General features: G+C 47.9%; 2 protein-coding genes across 3 annotated transcripts; one reads left to right on the forward strand and one right to left on the reverse strand.

Moving 5' to 3' along the window:
• Positions 1–824: 824 nt before the first annotated feature.
• Positions 825–7,929, forward strand: Gcdh (glutaryl-CoA dehydrogenase). 2 transcript variants are annotated; one of them, XM_015489109.2, is made up of 11 exons: positions 828–1,049; positions 1,133–1,168; positions 1,462–1,605; positions 1,742–1,804; positions 2,085–2,255; positions 3,143–3,272; positions 3,356–3,572; positions 4,074–4,177; positions 4,425–4,550; positions 4,812–4,972; positions 7,372–7,929. In XM_015489109.2, the coding sequence occupies exons 1-11, from the start codon at positions 959–961 to the stop codon at positions 7,443–7,445; spliced, it is 1,317 nt and encodes a 438-aa protein (XP_015344595.1). In that variant the 5' UTR covers positions 828–958; the 3' UTR covers positions 7,446–7,929. The 2 variants fall into 2 exon arrangements, with proteins under 2 accessions (XP_048650967.1, XP_015344595.1); XM_048795010.1 differs by lacking the exon at positions 1,462–1,605 and having other exon boundaries at positions 825–1,049; positions 1,670–1,804.
• Syce2 (synaptonemal complex central element protein 2) lies at positions 7,180–22,354 on the reverse strand. The gene is made up of 4 exons (XM_015488825.2): positions 22,219–22,354; positions 10,361–10,535; positions 8,428–8,616; positions 7,180–7,290 (listed from the first exon to the last, which is right to left on the reverse strand). The coding sequence occupies exons 1-4, from the start codon at positions 22,317–22,319 to the stop codon at positions 7,246–7,248; spliced, it is 510 nt and encodes a 169-aa protein (XP_015344311.2). The 5' UTR covers positions 22,320–22,354; the 3' UTR covers positions 7,180–7,245.
• Positions 22,355–24,114: the final 1,760 nt, after the last annotated feature.

A 24,114-nucleotide genomic window follows, 5' to 3' on the forward strand; every position in this document is an offset into this window, starting at 1 on the left:
ATGAAAGCATTTCTTCAAAATTGAAAAAATAAAAGGGCTGAGTATGTGCATATATATATATATATATATATATATATATATATATATGCACGAGCGCGCACACAAACGTATTTGTAAAGCCAACTATTAATAGGATTATACCTACACACAATTACAACCACAGAACATAAGCAGAATCATACAAGAGAAAAGCACAATCAATTCCACAGAATATACACCTATGCAGAAATAATCACAGAAACACACAGTTACAATATCACACAAATTTCCAGAGAAACACAATCCCATACACACAGCCGCTAAGGCAGAATCCAAATGCACCATCCCGAGCCTCAGAACGCCACATGCATACAGTCAGTCCCACCTTCATACAGATGGCACATTCAGGCACAATCACAGCAGACGCACAGTCACACAAGATCTCCCACACGTAGCTACACGTGTTTCCTGGGATAGACTAGCAGACAGTTGGGCTAGGGTCTCCCACTCGCAGGCCACCTTCCCCTCGACGGGAGTTCCAAGACTTTCTCCCCTTGTGCCTAAGTTTATTTATTCAACTCCAGGATCCCTCCTCACACGCCCCCTGCATCTGGGGCCAATCAGAACACGAATACTACTGGCCAATCGGCTTGGCGCACTCGCCTTCCGCCCCTTCCCTGTTCCGCTTCTTAAAACGGCCAACCTGCCTAGACCTGGGCGCGCCTGCTTCCACCCGGAGGGCGGCCGTAGCCCCTTTAAAAGGCAGAGCCACGGAGGAGCCGTGTCTAAGAGGAACCAATGGGAAAACCCGTTCTGTGTCGGCTCCGCCCACCTGCGGCTGAGGTCAAAAGCTTTGGTCAATTGCTTTGCGACCTCCAGGGAGCCTTTCGGCACTGGGTGCGCTAGGGGCCAACTTCGCTGGTGGGAGCCTTTTGCCCCCGCTCTTCCATCTTTGCATCGCTCGCCCCTTGCTGATTTCATGGCCCTGAAGGGCGTCTCCCTGCGGTTGCTGAGCCGCTGGCCCCGCCTGCGCGTCCTGCGCACTTGGGGCTCGGCGGCTGTGCACACTGGTCAGTGTCCGGGTGGGATGGGGAAGGAAGAATTGGGGGTTCGGGAACGTTTCCTATGTAACTTTTACGTTGTGTGTTTGCAGAGAAAGGAGGGAGGACACAGAGTCAACCGGCCACATGTAAGGATCTTTAGTCACACAGTTGTTCTTCGGCCCCTGTCCAGCTATCTGCCTGCCCCAGGTGGACTCTGCCCCTGAATCCGAGGGCTGCCCAGGAGGGGAGGCAGGGGCATGCTCAAGGTCAAAGGCGCTAAGATTATGGGTGCACTGTCCCTTCAGGATCGGAGAATGGTCACTTTTGTTAGTCCTGTTTGCAGCCCACATCCTCAAGGAGCGAGTTAGAGGGGAAGGGGAGCTGCTTAAAGATCAGTGAAGAGGTGGGCTGGGCTGAATCAATTCCCAACCCACCTCAGCCTCTCGTCCTGAGTTTGACTGGCGTGACCCGCTGGTGCTGGAGGAGCACCTGACAGCAGATGAGATCCTCATCAGGGACACTTTCCGCACCTACTGCCAGGAGCGTCTTATGCCTCGAATCCTGCTGGCCAATCGCAATGAAGGTGCCTAGTGGTCCGGTGGTGATCCCTTCCTCACTGAAACTCTATCCTCTGCCATTTATACCAGCTCTGCCTGCTCTAGTATCTGGGCTCTTCTGTCTCTGGACCTGTCTGAACTCAGACATCTGTCCCTTCACAGTTTTTCATCGAGAGATCGTCAATGAGATGGGGGAGCTGGGTGTTCTGGGACCTACCATCAAAGGTAGGGACAAATTTCTCTCTGTACTTTGTAGACCTCACTTTGTCCCATAGTCCTTCCTTTCCATGAGCCACAGTTTCTTGATCTAAAATGGGACTGGTTATCCCTCCTTTCGAAAGCAGCTGTGGGATGAGATGAGTAAACCCCCAACTACAGCCAGCTCCCTGCCTGCCTCCTTGGGTGCCCAGATGTAGCATTCTCTCTTGGGTCCCAGAAGTCCCTTGTCCTGGCTGGACTGGGATTTGGCCTTTCTTATCCTACCTGATCTTCCTCATGCCTCCAGGGTATGGTTGTGCTGGGGTCTCATCTGTGGCCTATGGGCTCTTGGCCCGAGAGTTGGAGCGGGTAGACAGCGGCTACAGGTCCATGATGAGTGTCCAGTCCTCCCTTGTAATGCAACCTATCTATGCCTATGGCAATGAGGAGCAGCGGCAGAAGTACCTGCCCCGGTTGGGTGAGTGGCGGCTATCTGTGGGGCCTGGTGGAAGGAAGACAGACCCTGTGATCTGGAATGCAGAAATGTGGCCTACCTCTTTCCCCATCTCAATGATTGTACCATCTGGTTGTGGTGGCACACACCTGATAATTCTGGGAGGCTGAGGCAGAAGGAGCCTAAGGTCAAGGCCAATGGGCAACTTAGTGAGACCCTGTCTCAAAAGTAAAAAATCAAAAGGTTAGGGATGTAGCTCAGTGGTAGAGTGCTTGCCTAGCATGTGGGAGGCCCTGGATTCATTTTCTAGTACAGCAAAAGAAAGAAATGGCACCATTGACCACCTGAGTCTCTCTGAAAAGGCTCTGGGATCACTTGGATCACTCACCAGTCTTGACCATCTCCTCTTAGATCTGTCTTGTCTCCTGATTTGCTTTCTGTGTTCCAAATCCCAGACCACAGTGTAAAGTCTTAACTTTCTAACCATGTCCATGAGACCCCCTGCATGACCAGGCCTCTGCTCACATTTCCACCTAATTTCTGGCCACTCTCTCAATTGCTCCTCCTCAGCCAGGCTCAGCTGCTTGGGATTCTTCAAAAGTACCCCTGGGCCTTTGCCCATCCCATTCCTTCTGCCAGGATCTATCTTCTTCACACTCTCCTCCTGTGTAACTTCTCGGTGCCTTCAGGACACTCACCAGCTCCTTCCTGATTCCCTGGGGCCCATTCTCCAGCATGGCATTGTGATGATGGTCTGGGAGAACCATTTCTTCTACCACCTGGGAGTGCTGGCAAGGCAGGGACTGACCCACCTTGGTCAAGGAGCCTGGCTCAGTGGGGAAACTGGTAATTTTTGTTTGAGAGGGTGAATGTTGTCTCAGCAGCCCTGTGACTCTGTTTTGTGCCTGCAGCCAAAGGGGAGCTTCTGGGCTGCTTTGGGCTCACAGAGCCCAACCATGGGAGTGACCCTGGCAGCATGGAGACCAAGGCCCACCATAACCCATCTAACAAGAGCTATACTCTCAGTGGGACCAAGACCTGGTGAGAGGCCTGGGTGTTGGGCAGGCAGGTGGATAGGGCAGGGGGTCAGCAGCCAGTCCTCTTACTGACTGTCCTGTCCCTAGGATTACCAACTCCCCTGTGGCTGACCTGTTTGTAGTGTGGGCTCGGTGTGAAGACAACCGCATTCGGGGCTTCCTTCTGGAGAAGGGGATGCGGGGCCTCTCAGCCCCCAAGATTGAAGGCAAGTTCTCGCTGCGGGCTTCTGCCACAGGCATGATCATCATGGATGGTGTGGAGGTGCCAGAGGAGAACCTGCTGCCCAACGTGTCTGGCCTGGCGGTGAGTAGTGGACACTTGGGTAAACTGGTGTCAGGTCACCTTCTGGTTCACCTTTCTCAGGCAAGGATTGAACACACACACTGTCCCTGTGCTTATAGAGCATAGAGTGGTGATTCTGAGGCTCAAACTGACTCACTAATGTGATAATGTCCTTTTTGGCTGACCGTCTTGCTTATCTTGGTTCTGCCCAGGACACCTGCAGGCCTGCACCAGCCTAAGCCTCGTAGTCATGGTCATCTTTCAGTCTCCTTATGCCAGCCTCCTAGGTCTGAGCTCTGAATCCAGGTCCCAGGCTGGGTAGGAGTGCGCAGATCCAGAGTGGGCAGGCACCGGGCCAGGCCTGCTGCACCGGAGCTTTGCTGCCAGGGCCCTGTGTGATTTAAATGGCTGCTGGGTCCCTGTCTGGGGTGTCTGGGAGGGAGTTTTCCCCTGCTTCAGAGTTGGTTCTGCACCCACCACCCTTAACCCACCACCTCAGCCCCACCACCCTCAACCCTACAGGGTGCCTTCAGCTGCCTCAACAATGCCCGATATGGCATCACGTGGGGCGTGCTGGGAGCCGCCGAGTTCTGTCTGCACACAGCCCGGCAGTACACCCTGGACAGGTGTGTGTGGCATTTATGCTGTGAGATTCCTGGGGGTGTGAGGGGTCTTGGGATCCATCTTGTACCCAGTGGTGATTCTCCAGTTCCTGCCCTTCTCTGTGAATTCCTTCTGCGCAGTGAAGGGCTGAGTCCACAGTTGGGCCATGGTGAGCTCCAGGGACAGGTGGGCTTCCTGGAACAGTGGGGCCTTGGGATGAGACCAGGGAGTGGGCATCCCTCCAGCCCTTACCTGATCTTACCTGTTCAGGATCCAGTTTGGTGTACCATTGGCCAGGAATCAACTAATTCAGAAGAAGTTGGCAGACATGCTCACTGAGATCACACTGGGCCTCCATGCCTGTCTGCAGCTTGGCCGCTTAAAGGATCAGGACAAGTAGGGGCCTCAAATTGGGGGAGGCAGCTATGGTGGGAGGACTCTGTGCCCCTCCTGGGAAGAAGGCCCTTCCTCCCTAATAGTTCCAGGGACCCATGCTTCTCTTTCTCTTGGCCTTCATGGACTGGGCCAGGAATGGCCTTGGTCCCTTATTGGGAGCTTGGTGGCTACACTAGGGAGTTCACCCTCCCACTGGCTGGGTTTGCTCAGGGCATCAGTTCTTTGTAACTGTTGCTTGTTACATGTATGTGCCACTTCCAGGGCCACCCCGGAAATGGTCTCCCTGCTGAAGAGGAATAACTGTGGGAAAGCCCTGGACATTGCCCGCCAGGCCCGAGACATGCTTGGGGGGAATGGGATTTCTGATGAGTATCATGTGATCCGGCATGCCATGAACCTGGAGGCTGTGAACACCTATGAAGGTAGGGGCTGGACCCTTGGCTGGGACAGGGGTGGGGTGTCACAGTGGCCTTCTCAGTGTCTTGGGACAATGTTTGCATCCTACTCCAGCTATCAGCAAGTGGCAGTGTGACGGGGGTCAAGTCACGGGCCTCTGTCTCTCATCCAAAGTTGCTCATGTGGCCACACACTGCATGGCATTGAGGTCCCAGCAGGCCCTATGTGGACTTCTGGCCCTTTCTCCCATTGTGCTAAGGAGAAGGGTGTTCCTCAGACTGATGGACAGCCTCCACAGGCATCCCCAGAGTGAGGGCAATCCCTGAGGGCTGGGGGTGCAAGGGAGAGAGGGTGAAGCAACATACAGGAATTACCATCCTACTTGATGTTCAGAGATAAAGAAAAGTCATTTGTAGACTGTGATGTTTGCACCTTGCAATTGGATATTGCTCACACTGGGTCCTGGACTCCTGACTCGGTGGGAAGACAGATGTAAAGAAAAGATAATTGAAAAGGAAAAAAAAAGGGGGGCTGGGTGTGGCGGCGCATGCCTGTAATCCCAGCAGCTCCAGAGGCTGAGGCAGGAGGCTCATAAGTTCGAAGCCAGCCTTAGCAATTTAGTGAGATGCTAAGCAACTCAGCAAGGCCCTGTCTCTAAACAGAATACCAAAAAGGGCTGGGGATGTGGCTCAGTAGTTGAGTGCCCCTGGACACTAAATCCCGGAACCAATAAATAAACAAATGGAAAAAAAAGCACAGTCCATTGCAAGCCATGTAGAAATAGAGTTCCCCACGCCAAGAAGCTTTTAGACAGAAGAGATGGCATGTGTGGGAATGAATGTCTTCCCAACGCACCCCCAGACTAAGGAACCAAGGGGAGGTCCTGCAGCCCCACATATTGTTTCTGTCAAGCAAGGGTGGGGGATCCCACAGTGTGAGGATGACCCTGAGGATAAGCAGAGGGACCTGCACAGGGTCTTACACAGCAGAGGGAGGGGTCAGAAGTGGGCTTTGGGAAGTCAACAGTGCGATTCGACTCTGTAAAAGGAAGGCCTAGACCCAGCTATTGCCCTTCTTGGACTATTCCCTGAAGACCTTAAAAGAGTGTACTATAGGGATACTGCCACATCGATGTTCATAGCAGCACAATTCACAATAGCTAGACTGTGGAACCAACTTAGATGCCCTTCAATAGATGAATGGATTAAAAAATGTGGCATTTATACACAATGGAGTATTACTCAGCACTAAAACATGACAAAATCATGGAATTTGCAGGGAAATGGATGGCATTAGAGCAGATTATGCTAAGTGAAGCTAGCCAATCCCTAAAAAACAAATGCCAAATGTCTTCTTTGATATAAGGAGAGCAACTAAAAACAGAGCAGGGAGGAAGAGCATGAGAAAAAGATTAACATTAAACAGGGACGAGAGGTGGGAGGGAAAGGGAGAGAGAAGGAAAATTGCATGGAAATGGAAGGAGACCCTCATTATTATACAAAATTACATATAAGAGGATGCGAGGGGAAAGGGAAAAAAAATCAAGGGAGAGAAATGAATTACAGTAGATGGGGTAGAGAAAGAAGATGGGAGGGGAGAGGAGGGGGGATAGTAGAGGATAGGAAAGATAGCAGAATACAACAGTCACTAGTATGGCAATATGTAAAAACGTGGATGTGTAACCGATGTGATTCTGCAATCTGTATACGGGGTAAAAATGAGAGTTCATAACCCACTTGAATCTAATGTATGAAATATGATATATCAAGAGCTTTGTAATGTTTTGAACAACCAATAAAAAAAAATACAGGAAGGACAAAAAAAAAAAAAAAGGGAGGCCTAGTCTCTGCCTCTGCCTGCTGAAAGCTGGGGAAGGTCATGTGGACCACTCTAGGAGGGACAGCTTCAGGCTGGGGGATCAGCCTGGACGAGGGACTGCTTTCTGATATTGTTTTCCTGTCCCTCCTGGGGATGGGAAAGAGTCGTCGTATTTTCACATAGCCAAAAGGCTCAGCCTCTGTCATGGGAGGCATGGCTGGATTGAAAATCAAATGTTTAATCAACTGGGGCATCGTGTGGGGTGGGGCGAATTTGCCAAGAGTGGGGAGCACTAAGGCTGGGCCCATAGCGAGGGCTAGACTTGCTGCATTACTGGATCTAGCACAAGGAACTTGGGTTATCTTTTTATTGTTTTGGCCAAAATATGTTACAGAACTGTGAAAAACAATCTTCTCTGCATGGCCCAACAATGGCCTCTTGGTGGCTGTCACTAAGATGTAAGTGAATCTCCCAGCAGTGGTTAGCATTCATCATCTCTGTAGGTCTGTTCTTCTGGAATTGTGACCTAGGGGGACATGAAGACTAACTTTAAAGGGAAGTCACAGGTTCTAAGACTCCAAGCCCACTCTTTACTAATCTCGTCCAGGTACACATGACATTCACGCTCTGATCCTTGGAAGAGCAATCACAGGAATTCAGGCGTTTACAGTTGGCAAGTGAACCCACTTCATTGGAGGACCTGGATGCTCTGAAGCCCCTTCCTGGAGAGATGTTTGGCTGAACCCTGGGATCACTGTGCTGTAGATGGTGGTAAATGGACCCAACTTGTATGATGGGAACTACTGACATACTGATTTTTAAATATCAAAGTTTCCCTTTGGAAATCATCCAGAAGTGTTTCTTAAAAAGAAGATGGGATTCTCAGTGTTTCTCGATTCACTTTTAACTGTGGATGAGGTCAGATTCCATTTACCTTAAGACAGAAGCTTCTCCTGATGGGGTGGAGCAGGGAGGAGGAGGAGAATGACTCTGTAGCAACTTCATCAAGACCAACCTCGAGTTGCCCTGAGCAGACCCCAGACCCCAAGAGGGTGCTTCGGGGCTCACTGTGCCTTCCTACCCTCCCATCCCTGGGCAGTGCCTTATTTATGTTGGATACTGGAGCAGAACAAGGGAAAGGAGAATAAAGAGCCTGCACAGCTGACCCCACAGTGTTCGGCCATGTTTACTGGTAACTACTGGTAACCACTGCAAAGAAGTTTGGGGAGTTTCTCAGGGGAGAGGGCAACAAAGCTGGGGGCTTTGAATTGTTGGAATAGGGCGGGGACCTTGCACTGGAGTGGCCTGGCCCATTTCTGAGTCTAGGATCTGCTGTAATCAATAAACTTGGATGAGGCACTTCCTAGGCCCCAGGGCATATGCCAGGCTGCAGGGCTCAGCGCTGTGGGTAGAGGGAACAGTTGCCGACTGGCAGGATTACACTTTGTCCTTTCTGTAGCCACACAGTGATGAGAAGTGACAGTGGTTTGGTTTCTCAGCTTGGACACACTGTTTTGGGGGCCACAGGGTTCTGTAGGGCGTGTGGCCCTGTTGTTAGGGCTGGGCAGTGGACTCCTGTCCACATTCACTCCCAGTTTAGCCATTACAAGTCCCCTTCCTCAGGACAGCCCCCAGCCCCACCCTGTGAGGATGTCACTCCCACCTCAGGCTGGACGCACAGGTCTTTGTACACGGACTCTACAGTGTGGCAGACTTCTTTGAGCTCTGTTTCCAGATTGCTGATCTTTGCCATTTTCTGGGTGAACTCTTGGAGCCTCTCCTGGATGATCCTGCTGTGGTGGTTGTAAACCTGGTACATTCTCTCCTCTAACTTCTCTGTCAGATCGGTGACCTTTAAAAGAAAAGTGTTCTTGGAAAATCAAACAAGCAGCATACTATACATCTGTTCTAAGTGGGTCTTTTAGAATTCTGCAATTTATTAAAATGGTACAAAGAATTCCAGTGATAGAAGTAAAATTGCCTACATATTAAATTTTTCATTTTTTTAAAACAAAATGCTAAAGTACAGGTAACAGCTGGGGTAACAGCTCGTGGTCGAGCACTTGCCTAGCACTCAGGAGCCTTGGGTTCCATGTCTACCACTGCAAACAAGAGTAGGTACGGTCAGCCCTTCACACCTGCTAGTTCCACATCCAGGGATTCACCCCATGGATCAAAAATATTTGAACAAGGGGCTGAGGCCGTAGCTCAGTGGTAGAGCACTTGCCTAGCATGCATGAGGCACTGGGTTCGATCCTCAGCATTGCATAAAAATAAACAAATAAAATAAAGCCATTCTCTCCATCTACAACCACAAAAAAATTTAAAAATATTTGAACAATTACATCTGACTGAACATGTACAGACTTTTTCTTGTCATTATTCCCTAAACATTAGAGTATAACAACTCTTTACATGGCATTTACATTGTATTCAATATTAACAGTCATCTAGGGATGATGTGAAGTCGATAGGAGGATGTGTGCAGGTTCTATAAAATTGTTCCACCATTTGACATAAGAGACTTGAACATCCATACATTATGATATATTTTGGGGGTCCTGGAATAAATCCTACTGTAGATACCAAAGAATGACTAGATGGAATTTGAAAATAAAAAGGTCTGACTAAGGGACCCAGGAGCACTGCAAGTTCATGGACTCTGCCTACTGTAATTCTTAAGAGGCACAACCATTAATGTCAGACCTGAGCATAACATCAGGCTATGTCAGACATAAGCCCCAGGAGTGTTGGGGGAACCTCTGTCCTGTCACAAACCACTGACAACTTCCAGAGCACACAGGTGTGATGAGCTATTAACGGTTCCTACTCCTGCTGCTGTTCACATTTGTGTGAGGTGAGAGGCTGGGTTTGGCAGATGGACCTGGTTCCCTCACTAGGGCAAATCATTTTTCCTTTTTCTTTTCTATTTTTGGTGATGCTGGGGATTGAGCCCAGGGTCTTGCGCATGCTAGGTAAGAGTTCTACCAACTAAGCCTTTTATTTTCTTTTAAAGTAAATTTTTTTTTTTTAATTTGATGGTGCTGAGGATCAAGCCTAGGGCCTCATGTATGCTAGGTAGGTGCTTTACTACTGAGGCACACCCCCAGCCCAAATCACTTATTTATTGGGGTACCAGGGATTGAACCCAGGCATATTTGGCCTCTGAGCCACATCTCCAGCTCTATTTTGTATTTTTTTTTTTTAAGGGTATCAGGAATTGAACTCGGGCACCAACCACTGAGTCACATGCCCAGCCCTATTTTGCATTTCATTTAGAGACAGGGTCTTACTGAGCTGCTTAGCACCTCACCATTGCTGAGGCTGGCTTTGAACTCATGATCCTCCTGTCTCAGCCTCCCAGATGCTGGGATTATAGGCGTGCGCCACTGCGCCCGGCTCAGATGATTTATTTTTGAACTTTACTTTTCTCGTCTGAAATGGGTCCCATCTCTTGATTGTTGTAATGGTAGAATGAGATACTGTGTGTGAATTGCCTAGCACAGTACCTAGAATGTAACAGAGCCCAGCTAAGGTGCCTTCCCTCCCCTTTTATATGAGGAACACCCCCAGTCCCATTATGGAAAGTCTGTCACCTTGATCTTGAGGCTGTCCCTGAAGTTGGTCATGAGTGCATGATCCTTTTGCCTGCTCTCGTTGATGTTTTCGATCAGTTCCTGGGCTCTTTTCTTCAGGATATCAATGCTTGACTCCAGAGAGGAGAAGTAGGGTACTGGCTTTCCTTCCAGCGCGGGCAGCTGGCGGTTGGCACTGGAGGTGGAGACACACAAGGGCCAGAAACCTGACTTCATGTAGTACAGGAAACTGAGATCAGATCCAGACTCTCTCCCAAGAGTGGCTGATCTGGTCTGGGGATGTAGCTCAGTGGTACAGTGTGAGCTTAGCATGCATGAAGCCTCAGAACTGGAGGGAAAAAAGACAGACTTATCTGAATGAGCTCTACAGTGGGAAAAGCCCTAAAGTTATTGACCCTGTAAGGCATTCCTGGCAATTTCCTTAAGTTATTTCATTCATGCCCTGAAGAATGGAGTTGGCATCCCATTTCATAATTGAGAAAACAGACCCAGAGGTGCAAACTAAGTATGTCCAAGGTTCCAAGACAGGATCTGTTGCTGTTGTTTTATTACACCAACTGCCCTGCCCCCCAGTTCTGTGTGGATTGAAAGCAGAGCTAGTGTTCTATCACTGGCTGTGTCCTCAGCCCCTTTTTAAAAAAAATTCATTTTAAGCTGGGCAGGTGATGCACACCTGTGATCCCAGCAGCTCAGGAGGCTGAGACAGGAGGATCTCAAGTTCAAAGCCAGCCTCAGCAAAAGCGAGGTGCTAAGCAACTCAGGGAGACCTTGTCTCTAAATAAAACACAAATTAGACTTGGGGATGTGATTCTGTGGTCAAGTGCCCCTAAGTTCAAACCCCAGAACTACCCCCACCAAGAAAAGTTATAATTAAGCCAGGCCTGGTGGTGCACACCTGTAATCCTGGTGACTCAAAGCCAGCCTCAGCAACTCCACTAGACCCTGACTCAAAATAAAAAAATAAGAAGGGCTAGGGATGTGATTCAGTGGTTAAGCACCTCTGAATTCAATCCCTGGTAGCAGGTCTGGGCATTGTGGTGCATGTCTGTAATCCCAGCTGCTTAGAAGTCCAAGGCAGGAGGATTACAAGCTTGAGGCCTGTTTCAGCAATTTATTGAGATCCTGAATCAAAATAAAATAAATGAAAGGGCTGGGGATGTAGTTAGGTGGTAGAATGTTCCTGAGTTCAATCTCCAGTATCACACAACACATAGAAGTTATATTTATGGTGGGGTGTGGCTGAGTGGTAGAGCACTTGTCTAGCAGATGGGAGACACTGGAGTCCATTCCCAGAGCCACCCCCCCCCCACACACACACACAAAGTGTGTATGTACAAATTTCTTATTATTTTTTTGGTACTGGGGATTGAACCCCAGGACTGCTTTACTACTGAGCTACATCCCAAGCCCTTAGCTTAAGCACTTCCCACCTGCCAGGCGCCACACTAAGCTACATGCCTTGTCTTTCTGCATCCTCACCACCACTCTGGGGTTGGTCCACTCATGATTGTTACCTTACAGCCAAGGACAGCAGAGAACACAAGGGGAAACAACCAGCACTCTACATGCGCTATGTTGCCAAGCTAGGATGTTCCACAGGTTAGGTGCACTCTGTGCATTTCCTTCTTTTCCTTTCCTTTCTTTTTTTTTTTTTTTTGGTGCTGGGGATGGAACCCAGGGCCTCTCCAATATTAACTCTAGCTGTGCCTCTAGCCCTCAATGCATTTTTAAAAATATATTTTTAGTTGTAGGTGGATACAGTAACCTTTACTTTATTTTTATGTGGTGCTGAGGATCGAATCCAGTGCCTCAGCCGTGCTAGATGAGCACTCTACCACTGAGCCACAACCCCAGCCCCCCCTCAATCCTTTTTTAAAAAAAAAATATTTATTTTTTAGGTGTAGTTGGGTACAATGCTCTTATTTACTTTTTTTTTTTTTTTTTTTTAATGTGGTACTGAGGATCGAACCCAGGGCCTTGGACTGACAATATTTTCAATTTACAATGGGCTTATTACAACATAACCTCATTGTAAATAGAAGAGTATCTGCACTTAGGAAAATATATCTTCATTTTTGGATGCTTTCTCCATAAACTTTTTCTTGGCTTTCAGTCTCCTGCCTGCCTAAATTCTACATTTTAGCTCAGAATACAACACTGTGGAACCTTGATGATCCAGAGCCTGGGTGGTTATTTGCATGCAAATCCTAGACCCAGGCTTTGGCTGTGACTTTGTCCTCATGTGTCCCTTGCCAGATTGTTTCTTGCCTCTTTTTCTTTGCACTTGCTCCCTGACTTGACCTCTGAGACCTACCTAGACCCCAAATGTTTGACCTGCTTAAAAGTTGTCTATGTGCTACATGTGGTAGCGCATGTAGCTTGGAAGGCTGAGGCAGGAGGATTACAAATTTGAGGCCAGCCTCAGCAAATTAGGCCCTAAGCAACTTAGTGAGATCCTGTCTCAAAATAAACAAATTAAAGCACCTCTGGGTTTAATCCCCAATAAATAAATAAATAAACAGGGCTGAGGATGTAGCTCATTGGTCAAGTACCCCTGGGTTCAGTCTCCAGTACCAAAAAAAAAAAAGAAAAATCCATGACTCCCTGCAAATCTATATTGCTGCTTCTATTTGTCACTCCTCATGCCTGTAAATCCCAGGGGACTGTGCCCTGTTTCTATCCATGCTTCCAGCACCCAGTGCTCCATTGTCTGTTGGCAGGAATGAAGGAGCCGGCCCTCCCCATTTCTCCCTCCCCTGGCTTCACACAACGCAAGCTCATCCTCCTTCAAGGCAAGACAAAATTGCCAATGAATTCACCAAGCTAGGAAAGTGCTTCCAATAAGACAACAGAGTCTATAGCAAAGTTGGCTATAGAAAAACACACAGTAAAGCATTGCTTTCTGGGCATTTTTTAAAGACATTTTGGAGTGGGACAAAAATTTACTGAGGAGTTCCTGACCTTAGAGCCCACAGTTACTTTTCTTTCCCAGGGGTAAGCAAAAGAGACTCATTCAGAGCCGGGACAGGCATTTCAACATTTTGATGTTGTGTTATCTGGATTCAGTGGAGATTAGAGTGGATGGCTTTTAAGAGAACAGCTGGCAGGCAGTGGAACACACCTGTAATCCAAGTGGCTTGGGAGGCTGAGATAGGAGGATCATGAGTTCAAAGCCAGCCTCAGCAACTTAGTGAGGCCCTAAGCAACTCAGTGAGCCCCTGTATTATTTATCTAAAAATAAAATACAAAAAAGGGCTGGGAATGTACCTCAGTGGTTAAGTGCCCCTGGGTTCAATTCTCAGTGCCAAAAAAAAAAAAAAAAAAAGGAATGGCCATGCTTTGCAGGATGAAAATGGAGCAGAGGACTTAAGAGAACCTGGTCTTGGGTTTCCCGGCGACCTCCAGTACTGCTGCCTTCCTGGGCAACACCCTGAACCTCTTGGCAGCAGCTGAAATATTTCCCTGCTATTCCCATTGTGTGGAAACAGATCCTGCCTGGGCCTCTGCTCTCTTCCCTTCGTGCCCTCTTGAACACCCCCGTTCCAACCCTTGCTGGGTAATAAGGCCTGCACGGCTCCTCCCTGTAGCCTGTCCAGCTCATCTCCCACTCGCCCCTCCACAGTGAACAGCCTGTCATTCTCCAAAGGTAGGCTTGTAGCCTGGTGTGCCTGGGCAGTCCCTTTTCCCACCAAAGATTTGCTCCTCTATAAAGTTCTCCTGGGCTTGACTTAAGTGCATAGTGCCTATAGTGTCACTCAGCCTTTGCTGGACTCCTGGAGGGCTGGGCCATGTCTCATTCAGGTCTTCAGGATCTCATGGGAGGAATAATAAATGGGTTGAATAAATGAATGGCTTTCAATACCAGCCACACTTTGGTGATCCACCCAGTTTACCACCCCCAGCCCATCCCCAGCTGATCTCTCTCTCCTGAGCTCCTGATGATGTACATGTACACCTTGCCACAGGCTTCTTCTCCACAGGGCTGTCCCCAGGCATCTCAGACTCCAACTTTGCCTGGAGTCTGGCTTCTCTCTTCCTCCACATCCTTGAAATGCTCTCATTTCCACCACCCGAATCTCCCCCCAATTTATCACCCTTTGCAGTTCCATGTCTATCATTTCTCATCTGAGCCCTAGTGACCTTCACAACTGCAATTCCATCTCCTAATCCTACCTGACAGCCTAAGGTGGTCTCCTAGCAGCCATAGGTCAAGTCTATATTCCTTCACACAGCGGATGAGGCTTTCCAGCATCTGGGCCTGCACCCTCATTCCAGCCTTACAGTTTTCTGCTGCCCACTACATCTCTGGCAATCTGGAACCTTCCACAATTTCTCCAAATCCATCACCCTTTTCCTGGATGACTTTCCCTTTCTGCTTCCTTCACACAGAAGTGACATTTGGAACTTCCCTTCCTGCACTACACTGCTCTTGGTCACAACGCTATCATAGCTTAGGTACACTGGTTCCCCCTTAGTGCACATACCAGCTGGAGGGCACAGCCTTCATCCTGCTCGTCTCTGCTTTCCAGTCCCCCAAAGCCTTCCTAAATGTCTGCTGGATACCTAAGTGAATGAGCCACTGACAGAGGTGGTTCTGATATTCCTGTTTGCAGGCCTCCTTTTACCCCTAGTTTGCCTTGCCTCAACCTCTCCTGGATTGCTCAAGAGTTTAAGGACCTCAGGTTAAAAAATCAATGATACCGCCAGGTGTTTCTTTTTCTGTAATTGTTCACCGCCTGCCTGAGCTGCTAACAGTTTCGAGATGCTCCTTTCTAAGGCTCAAGGGATGAAGCTGGAACTGGTTTTCATGGCAGCTCTGCAAATGGTGAAAAATCACTTGAATTCAACTATTTCAAATTTTGTGTGGGACAAAGGCCTGCATCAGATGTCTGCCGAGAGCTTCTTTATTTTTCCAACCTCTCCTTTGGGGATTTAGTCCTTTCTATTTCATTTTTCTTAATACTCAGCAGCTGCATATTAATCAGGATGCTAATGAATCATAGGCTTCCCTGGGCCTGCATTCACCAATTAGCTTTAATAAACAAAATGCACGGTGTCCTCTCCACTGGCTTCCCCAGTTCCTGGGCCTGCTTCTGCTGCCCAACCCTGGACAGAGGCCAGGGAATGGAAGTGAGCCCAACACAGCACGCCTGGTGTGTATGGCCTGCTCAGGGGTCGGTGGTGGGGTAGGGGCTGTAAACACATCGCTGTGCTCATCTATTATGTCTGTCCTTCTAAGGAGTCCCTAATTCGGCTTCGAGGATTAGGACATAGTTCCCAGGCAGGGCCCAGGCTGGCAGGGGGCCCAGGAAATGGGTCTAAGTGAAGAGACCATCTGTTCGCTCCAGGTAAAGCTGTGATTGGCAGGCGTGTGAGCCAGAGCCGCCCGCTGGTGGGGCCCTCCCTCCGTGGCCTCTAACAGATATACAAGTAAACAATCCGCCAGCCACTTATGACCACCGTGGGCGGCAGTCCCAGGAGGAGAGGCAAGCTAATCAAACATTCAAGGAGGAACACAACAGAATCTCTGGCGCTTGGGCAAAGCGATGTTTTGCTGAGGTACTTGCCAGGAAGGGGGAAGGTTTGAATCGAAGCTGATGAGCCAGTTCCTCACCCTCTTCTTTTCTCTCCCAAAATGTGTTAACATTTTAATCATGTTGCTGAGTATCTGCTGCTGGATCTATTAACTGGCCTCTGCATTGATTTTAATCCATCTGGTTTCTGGCCCAAAGCTCTTGTGTGCTCCTTGAGGTCTCTAAATGATTTGCAATTGTCTGCATCTCTTCACCACACAGATTTTGGTCTTAACATGCATATTTGTGGTAAGATTAACAAACAGATGACTTCAACCATTTCTTTCCTTTCTCTGGTCTCTGACAGCACACACCTAGAAAGCATTCCACCATGTGGTCTGCTTTCCAACCAAGGAATGGGGGAAGCTGGCTTTGTTTGGAGTCTTCCAGGCCCTGTTCTGAGCCTCTTCTCACCCTGTTCCCGTGAGCTCATTCATTCCACAGCTGCCACTGCAACAATGACTCCCACAGCGTCACATCCAGCCCCTGCCCCACCCTGAGTTCTGGGCCAGATAATCCAACCGTCATTTCTTACCTGGGCTGGATACATTCACGTGGATGCTCTTGGCCACCTCAAACACCTCAGAAACAAACAATGAACAAAGGGAAACACAGAACTCTTTTCTTGCCTCCTCAGAGAAGCCAGTACCTTCGGGGAAACCATGACAAGCCAGAAAGCAGGCAGAAGTAATGCACTGAGTGACTGGTTGTGGGGGTGGGTGGAGGGGAACCCTGATTTGTAGTTGTTGTTGTTGTTTCTGGTACTGAGGATTGGACTCAGCTACCACTCTACCATTGAGCCACATCCCCAGCCCTTTTTATTTTTTGAGACAGGGTCTCACTAGATTGCCCAGCCTGGCCTTAAAATTGTCATCCTCCTGCCTCAGCCTCCTGAGTTGCTGGGATTACAGGCATGCACCACCTTGCCTATCTGATTTGTAGTGTTTGTCAGCCACCATAGCCAATTTCAAGCTCCCAACATGAAGTCACTACATGCTAACTTGGGAAGACAGCTGGAGCTGGTGGCAGCACAACGTGGCCGGAGGCATCCTCACTCAACCCTTTCCTCTCGCCTTATCCTCTGCCCAGTTAGATGCTACCCCTGCCAGAGCCTCCAACCCGATCTCCTCACATCCACTTACACTGGCTCCCAGCTCTCCACAAAGCAGCTTTTTTACACCAGGAACCTGAGTATGTCACTTCTTTGACCCAGCAGGTCTCCTCATCCCTTGGTATCCAGTATCTTAGTTCCACACCCCTCAGATACCAAATCTGGGTACACTCAAGTCCTTTCTATAAATGGCATAGTATTTGCACAGAACCTACAAAATCCTCCAGTAGGCTTGAAATAATCTCTAGAATACCTGAAATACCTAATGCAAAATAATTGTTATGATGTATTGTTTAGAGAAAAATGATAAGGAAAAAATGTCTGTACCTGTTCAGTACAGATGACATTTATTCCCCTAATAGTCTCCATTCTTGGTGATTGAATTTGAAGACACAGAACTGCCAATATGGAACTTGAGGATACAGAAGGCTGGCTGTATATGTGTACTCAAAAGAAATTTAAACATCCATCCCCCAAAATATTTTGTTTTAAAATAAAGTAAAAATAAGGACTGGGGATGTACTCAGTGGTAGAAATCCCTGGGTTCAATCCTTCATACTTTGGGGGGGGGTAAATGAAGTCCTTTAGTTTTGGGTTCTTTTTTGGTACCAGGATTGATCTCAGGGGCACCCAACCACTGATCCACATCCCCAGCCCTATTTTGTATTTTATTTAGAGACAGGGTCTCACTGAGTTGCTTAGTGCCTCACCGTTGCTGAGGCTGGCTTTGAACTCTCCATCCTCCTATCTCAGCCTTCCAAGCTACTGGGATTACAGGTGTGTGCTAAGTCAAACAAGACAGACACAGGGCTGGAAGATGTAGCTGGGGATGTAGCTGAGTGGCACAGCACTTGCTTAACATGACTGAGGTCCTGGATTCAGTGTCCAGTACCACTGCCCCCAAAAGGCAGTCACAAAGGACCACAAATATATGATTCTGTTTATATGAAATGTCCAGAACAGGCAACTCTACAGACACAGAAAGCAGATGAGTAGTTACAGGCTGGGGTAGGTGCAGGGATTAAGGGTTAAAGCTAAGGAATATGAGGTTTATTTCTTTGGAACAATAAAAATGTTTTAAAGGTAACTTATGGTTGTATTGCTCTATGAATATACTAAAAACAATTAAATTGTATACTTCAAGTAGGTAAATTGTATGGCATGTGACTTATATCTCAATAGTGCTGTTATAGATTGAGCATCCCTAATCTAAAAATCCAATTTCATATGCTCTAAAATCTAAAATTTTGGGAATGCCTACATAACACTCAAAAAGTTTCAAGTAGGACTATACAAGGCCCTGAATTTCATTCCTAACACTGCTAAATAAATAAATAAATAAATAAATAAATAAATAAATATTTATTATTTTTTTTCCAGAATTTGGACTGTTTTGGATTTCCAGATTAGATGACCTTGGGTTTGAAGTTGACTTCTTAGCTAAAACATCAAAAGCATAATCCATGAAAGAAAAAGCTGATAAATTGTATTTCATTAAAATTGAAAACTTCAGGGGCTGGTGTTGTACCTCAGTGGTACAGCACTTGCCTAGCACAGGTGAGGCGCTGGGTTCAATCCTCAAAACCACATAAAAATAAAGGTGTTGTGTCTATCTACAACTAAAAATTAAATAAATAAAAATAAAAAAATTAGGGACTGGGGATATAGTTCAGTTGGTAGAGTACTTGCCTCACATGCACAGGGGCCCTGGGTTCAATCCCCAGCACCACACACACACACACACACACACACACACACACACAAAAGATCTGGGAGCCGAATCTGGGCTGAGCTGGTAGTGTTTAGTTCTTTTTAGAAGCTTTATTCATGATTGCTAAAATATGGAAGCAATCAAGTTGTCCTTCAGTAGGTGAATTGACAAACCAGGGTACATCCATGAAAGAGAATATTATTCAGCACTACAAAGAAATAAGTTATCAAGACACACACACAAAAATGCATACTACTAAGAGAAAGAAACTAATTTCTAAGAGAGTAGGAATTCTGATTTTTTTCACTCTTATATTCCAAGCATACAGAACTGTATCTGTCTGTCCAAGCCAGATAAATTGTATTTCAATAAATACTTTTTTAAAAAAATGTTACTTGTCAATGGACCTTTATTATTTATTTATTTATTTGTGGTGCTGAGAATCGAACCCAGTGCCTCACACATGCTAGGCAAGTGCTCTACCAATAAGCCACAACCCAGCCCTCAATAAATATGTGATGAATTAATAAAAGTGCAGGAAAAAAACATTTTTTAGCCATCACTGACATCTCTCTTTCTCTCACCCCGCATCTCATCTATTAGCAATTTCTGTCAGTTCTGTTTTCTTATAAATATATCCAGAATCTGATCAGTTACTACTGCCATAGATCCACTCAGGGCCAAGTCACAGTCATCTTATACCTAGATCATTCCAATTGCTTCCTCATGGGTTCCCCTGCCTCCACAATCTATTCTCTACACAGCAGCCAGAGGGAGCCTTTTAATACTTTAGTCCAACAGAGGACAAACTGCTATAAAGGACTACACAGTAAATCATTTCAACTTTATAGCCTATGCTGTCTCTATTGGAAAAGCTCAACTCTGCAGGAAGTAGCCACAGACAACAAGTAAAGGAACAAGCATGGTTATATTTCAGTAAAACTCTACTATCGAGCTGGGGCTGGGGCTCAGTGACAGAGCCTAGCACGTGTGAGGCACTGGGTTGGATCCTTAGCACCACAAAAAAATAAACAATAAATATATTTTTTAAAAACTTTACTATCAATAGTCTACTGACTCCTGCTGTAGTCACAGGGTGTCATTCCTCTACTCTAAACCATCACATAGGCAGTTAACATCCGAAGTCTGCATATGACCACTTCCCTCTTGATTCATGCTACTCCAGCACAGTTCTCCTTCTGTGCCTTTCCAGTGACTATTCTCTGCCTGGAGCAGTTTCTTCCCTACCCAAAGGTTCACTTTTCTCCTCCTCCATGAAAACTTTCTTGACCATCTGATCTACACTGGCCACATCACTGGCTCCCCATTTACCCCTCATACTCTGACTGCGATAGAGTAAGCCCTCCTATATCCACAGGTTTGCATCCATGGATTCAAACAATCACAGATTAAAAATATTCAGAATAGGGACTGGGGATGTAGCACTTGCCTAGCATATGTGACAATGCCCTGGCTTTGATACCCAGTACCATAAAAAGAAAAAGTGTGGGAGACCAACCTTACATGTGACTGAGTCACACTCCCCGGCTGGGTGCTGAGGCACTCAGTCGCAGAAATGTGACAGAGCTTTCCCTACCCTTCTTGGGTGCGAGGGTCCATGTCTCGTGCATGGGTGTGTCTTGCTACAGCCCCATGGATGAAGCTATGCTCACCTGTTCCTTTGTAATATAACCCCTTGCCCTGTTTAGGATAGAATCTTCCATGGAAGTGCCTTGTGTGTGTCCCCTTCTCTTACTGTGCCCTTGGGTGTGGCCTACCCAGGTGTCAGTCAACCTGCTGACAGTGGATATCATGAAGATAGACTCAGCCCCCTGAAACTTGACCCCTTGCCTCATTTAAATAATTTCTCCTCAATAAAAGGGGTCAGCGCTTGCTCTTGCTGTCTCTCTTCCTGCAGACCCTTAAGGTCAGAGGAGCCGTCACATCGACCCCAAACAAAAAGATATTTGTGTCTCTTTTGTGGTTATTTTGTGCAGCCCCAGTCAGCCCAGTTTTACTGGAGTGACCCCTGAGCCTTTTAGTCACAAGAACAGAAACCAGACAAAAAAGGAAATAAATTCAAAATAGCACAAGAGGGCCAGGAATAAGCTCAGTTGGTAGAGTGTTTGCCTCATGCACAAAGCCCTGGGTTTGATCCCTAGCACCACAAAAAAATTTTATACATATTTTGAATATCAAAAAAAGTAAAGGGCTGGGGATGTGGCTCAAGCTGTAGCGGGCTCGCCTGGCATGTGTGTGGCCCGGGTTCGATCCTCAGCACCCCATACAAACAAAGATGTTGTGTCCGCCGAAAAACTGAAAAATAAATATTAAAAATTTCTCTCTCTCTTTAAAAAAATTTTTAAAAAAGTAAAAATATTTAAAATTCATCTCTGATGAATATGTAGATCTTTTCCCTTGCTATTATTACCTAAACAATACACTATGACAACTATTTACATAGCATTTAAATTCTATAGGCAAATATCATTTCATTGGACTTCCCTTTATTGGGCGTCAAAGAAATTGTGTGTCTGCTTTTTTTTTTTTTTTTTAGGTACTGGGATTGAACTCAGGGACACTCAACCACTGAGCCACATCCCCAGCCCATTTTTATAAACAAATTTTATTTAGAGACAGGGTTTCAATGAGTTGCTTAGGCTGGCTTTTAACTTGTGATCCTCCTGCCTCAGCCTCTCAAGCCGCTGGGATTACAGGCGTGGGCCACAGTGCCTTGCACGATTAAGTTTTTTTGTGTGTGTGTGTGTGTGTGTGGTGCTGAGGATTGAACTCTTTGCATGCGAGTCAAGCACTCTACCACCTGAGCTATATCCCCAGCCCATATCTATTTATTTTTTTAAGTGGTGCTGAGGGTCGAATCCAGTGCTTCACAGTGAGGCAAGGGCTCTACCACTGAGCTATAGCCCCAAGTATTTTTAATTAAAGTATACAAGTTATCTTTTTCTGCCACGATGTCATTGCACACTTTTTAGGCTACAGTGTCATATAAATCTAACTGATATGCACTGTAAATAAAAAAATTAGTGTGACTATTGCAATATCCATGTTACTGCAGTGGTCTAGAACCAAAACCTGCACTATCTCCAGGGGGTCCCTGCGTTAGGTATTATAAGTCCCTAGAGATGACCTAAAGTCAAGGGAGGTGTGAGTAGGTTCTACTCAAACATACCGTTCCACGAAGGACTTGGGCACATGCAGCTTTGGGTACCTGAGGGGGCATCCTGAACAAACCCGAGGATGCCCAGGAGAGGGATGCCTAGTGGGGACTTTCTGTCTCCTCCTCTAGGGGGTCAGCTCATTCTGCGTCCCCAGCTCCCAGAACTGTGCCTGGCACATGGAGGATGTCCCCTCCACCGGTGGAACAAGAGCACCAGGACAAACACCGGAGGAACCCTGTGGAAGGAACGGGTGACCCGAAGGACCGCTGGGCGGGTCTCCTCACCTAGCTGACCCTCCACCAGCTTCCTCTTCGCCGTGCTCCTGGCCTTGCTGGTGCTCCCCCATCGCCTGCGGCTCCTGGTCCTTGAACTCTACGTGGGGCATGTCCACCTGCGGGCACAGCCGGCGCCTGAGAAGCCGCGGGCNGGCCGGGGACCCGGCGGGGAGACCTGGAGGGGCCGGGGTGAGGGCACAGGCTCTGGGAGGGGCGCCGTGGGGCCTGGGCTGCCAAATGGCTTGTGTGTCGGCTCCAGTCCTTCCAGGAAGGAGAAGAGGTAGGAAAAGGAGCAGAAGAAAAGAAACAGGGGCAGAGCACGGGTGTCTGGGCCTCTTTCTACCCTGCTGCTGCCGCGCGCCATGCGCCTAAGTCTGTCCTGGCCAAGGCTGTCTGCACGTCAGTCACCGTCCCTTCGTCAGTCAGTCAGGGCCTGGCCGGTCAGTCGGGAATCGGCGCCGGGCCCGGCGAGAGGCGACCCCGATGGTAGGAAAGGAGTGGCCGGGATCAGTTCTGCTGGGGAAGCCCGGGATCGCGGCCGTTCCTTGCCCGTCAGCCCTCCGCCCGCGCGAAGGAAAACAGTTCTGCCTACTCCTGGTCGCTCCATCCTTTTCCCGCCTTTAGGTTCCCGCTCTCTGCGCACGCGCCGGCCCCGCCCCCGGCACCAGCGCACGTGCTGAAGCTCACCCTCCAGGTCCCGCCCCCACCGAGAACCTGCGCACGCAGCCGGTGTGACTGGCGGTTAAGTGGCGGTTGAGCTGTCCAGGAGTTGCGCGCGCAGCTGGAGGTGTTTTTTAGCACCTAGGTCTGCGCATGCGGGAAGCTCCAGGGCGCCTCGTGGAGCCCGGGTTGTGGGGAGGGGTGTGCGTGATGTTCATTCTATACGGCTCATTTCGTCCATTCTCTGTGGAGAAACCTTTCCAATAAAGAATTCCGGCCCTTGACGTCCCTTGGTTATGACCATGGCTCCCTATTATCCTCGGTGTGAAAGTTTATGCAGCCAGGTTTGGTGGCGCACACCTGTAACCTCAGCTACTCGGAGGTTCAGGCGGGAGGATGGTAAGTTCGAGGCCAGCTTGGGCAACTTAACGAGACCCTGTCTCAAAAAGGGATGGGGATGCAGCTCAGCAGTAGAGCGCCCCTGGGTTTAGATCCCAGTATTGAGTTGTACATTTACAACTGTAAATTAGTTCAACTAGAAGCTCCTTGAAAGCAATGTGGGGTTTGCCTCCACAGTGTGGCGCCGCTTATTAATAACAGCAGAAACAGCAGTAATCAACAGTTAGTACAGGAAGCCTGATGGGGAGAAAATATTTGCAGATATATTTGTTTATGAAAGAACTTGTAAACTGCATTTACAAAGAACTTTTGCAACCCAGTAAGATGGTTTTAAAAATGGGAATGGGCTTGGTGGTACATGCCTGTGTCCCAGCTACTGGGGGAAGCTAAGGCTAAGAAATGGAGGGCCTGTGGGACGACATAATAAAACCCATCTCAAGAAAAGGGGTGGTATATGTTGCGATGTAGCTGAATGGTAGAGCACTTGCCTCACATGTGCACAGCCCTGGACTCATCCCCAGCACCACACCCATGCACACACACAAATGAGCAAAAGGTTCCAACAGGTGTATGCAAAGGTCGTAAGATGAAAGCAGTCGATGTAAAGGAACAGCCATGAGGTCTTCCAGCAGGAAACCAGAGATCTGTGGGAGGTTTTGAGGTTTTGTTGGATAGAGTTTGAGGAGCCCAGCAAGGTGGTACATACTTATAATCCTAATTACTCAGGAGGCTGAGGCAGAAGGATCGAAAGTTTGAGGCCAGCCTCAGAAATTTATTCTTGTCTCAAAATAAAAATAGAGATGGAGCTTCTCACCAGTGATATATTGCAATGTCCATGTCAGGGAG

This window comes from Marmota marmota, unplaced genomic scaffold, assembly GCF_001458135.2.
Source record: "Marmota marmota marmota unplaced genomic scaffold, marMar, whole genome shotgun sequence".
Lineage (NCBI taxonomy): Eukaryota > Metazoa > Chordata > Mammalia > Rodentia > Sciuridae > Marmota > Marmota marmota.

Excerpts from the sequence above, each read along its gene's own strand:
- Gcdh (XM_015489109.2), top strand. The coding sequence starts at position 959 with ATGGCCCTGAAGGGCGTCTCCCTGCGGTTGCTGAGCCGCTGGCCCCGC. Across the intron at positions 1,169-1,461 it reads ACAGAGTCAACCGGCCACAT|CCTCTCGTCCTGAGTTTGAC; the intron begins GTAAGGATCTTT and ends AACCCACCTCAG. Across the intron at positions 4,178-4,424 it reads CGGCAGTACACCCTGGACAG|GATCCAGTTTGGTGTACCAT; the intron begins GTGTGTGTGGCA and ends TTACCTGTTCAG.
- Syce2 (XM_015488825.2), bottom strand. The coding sequence starts at position 22,319 with ATGCCCCACGTAGAGTTCAAGGACCAGGAGCCGCAGGCGATGGGGGAG. Across the intron at positions 10,536-22,218 it reads GCTGGTGGAGGGTCAGCTAG|TGCCAACCGCCAGCTGCCCG; the intron begins GTGAGGAGACCC and ends CTCCACCTCCAG. Across the intron at positions 7,291-8,427 it reads ACCTGTGCGTCCAGCCTGAG|GTCACAATTCCAGAAGAACA; the intron begins GTGGGAGTGACA and ends ATGTCCCCCTAG.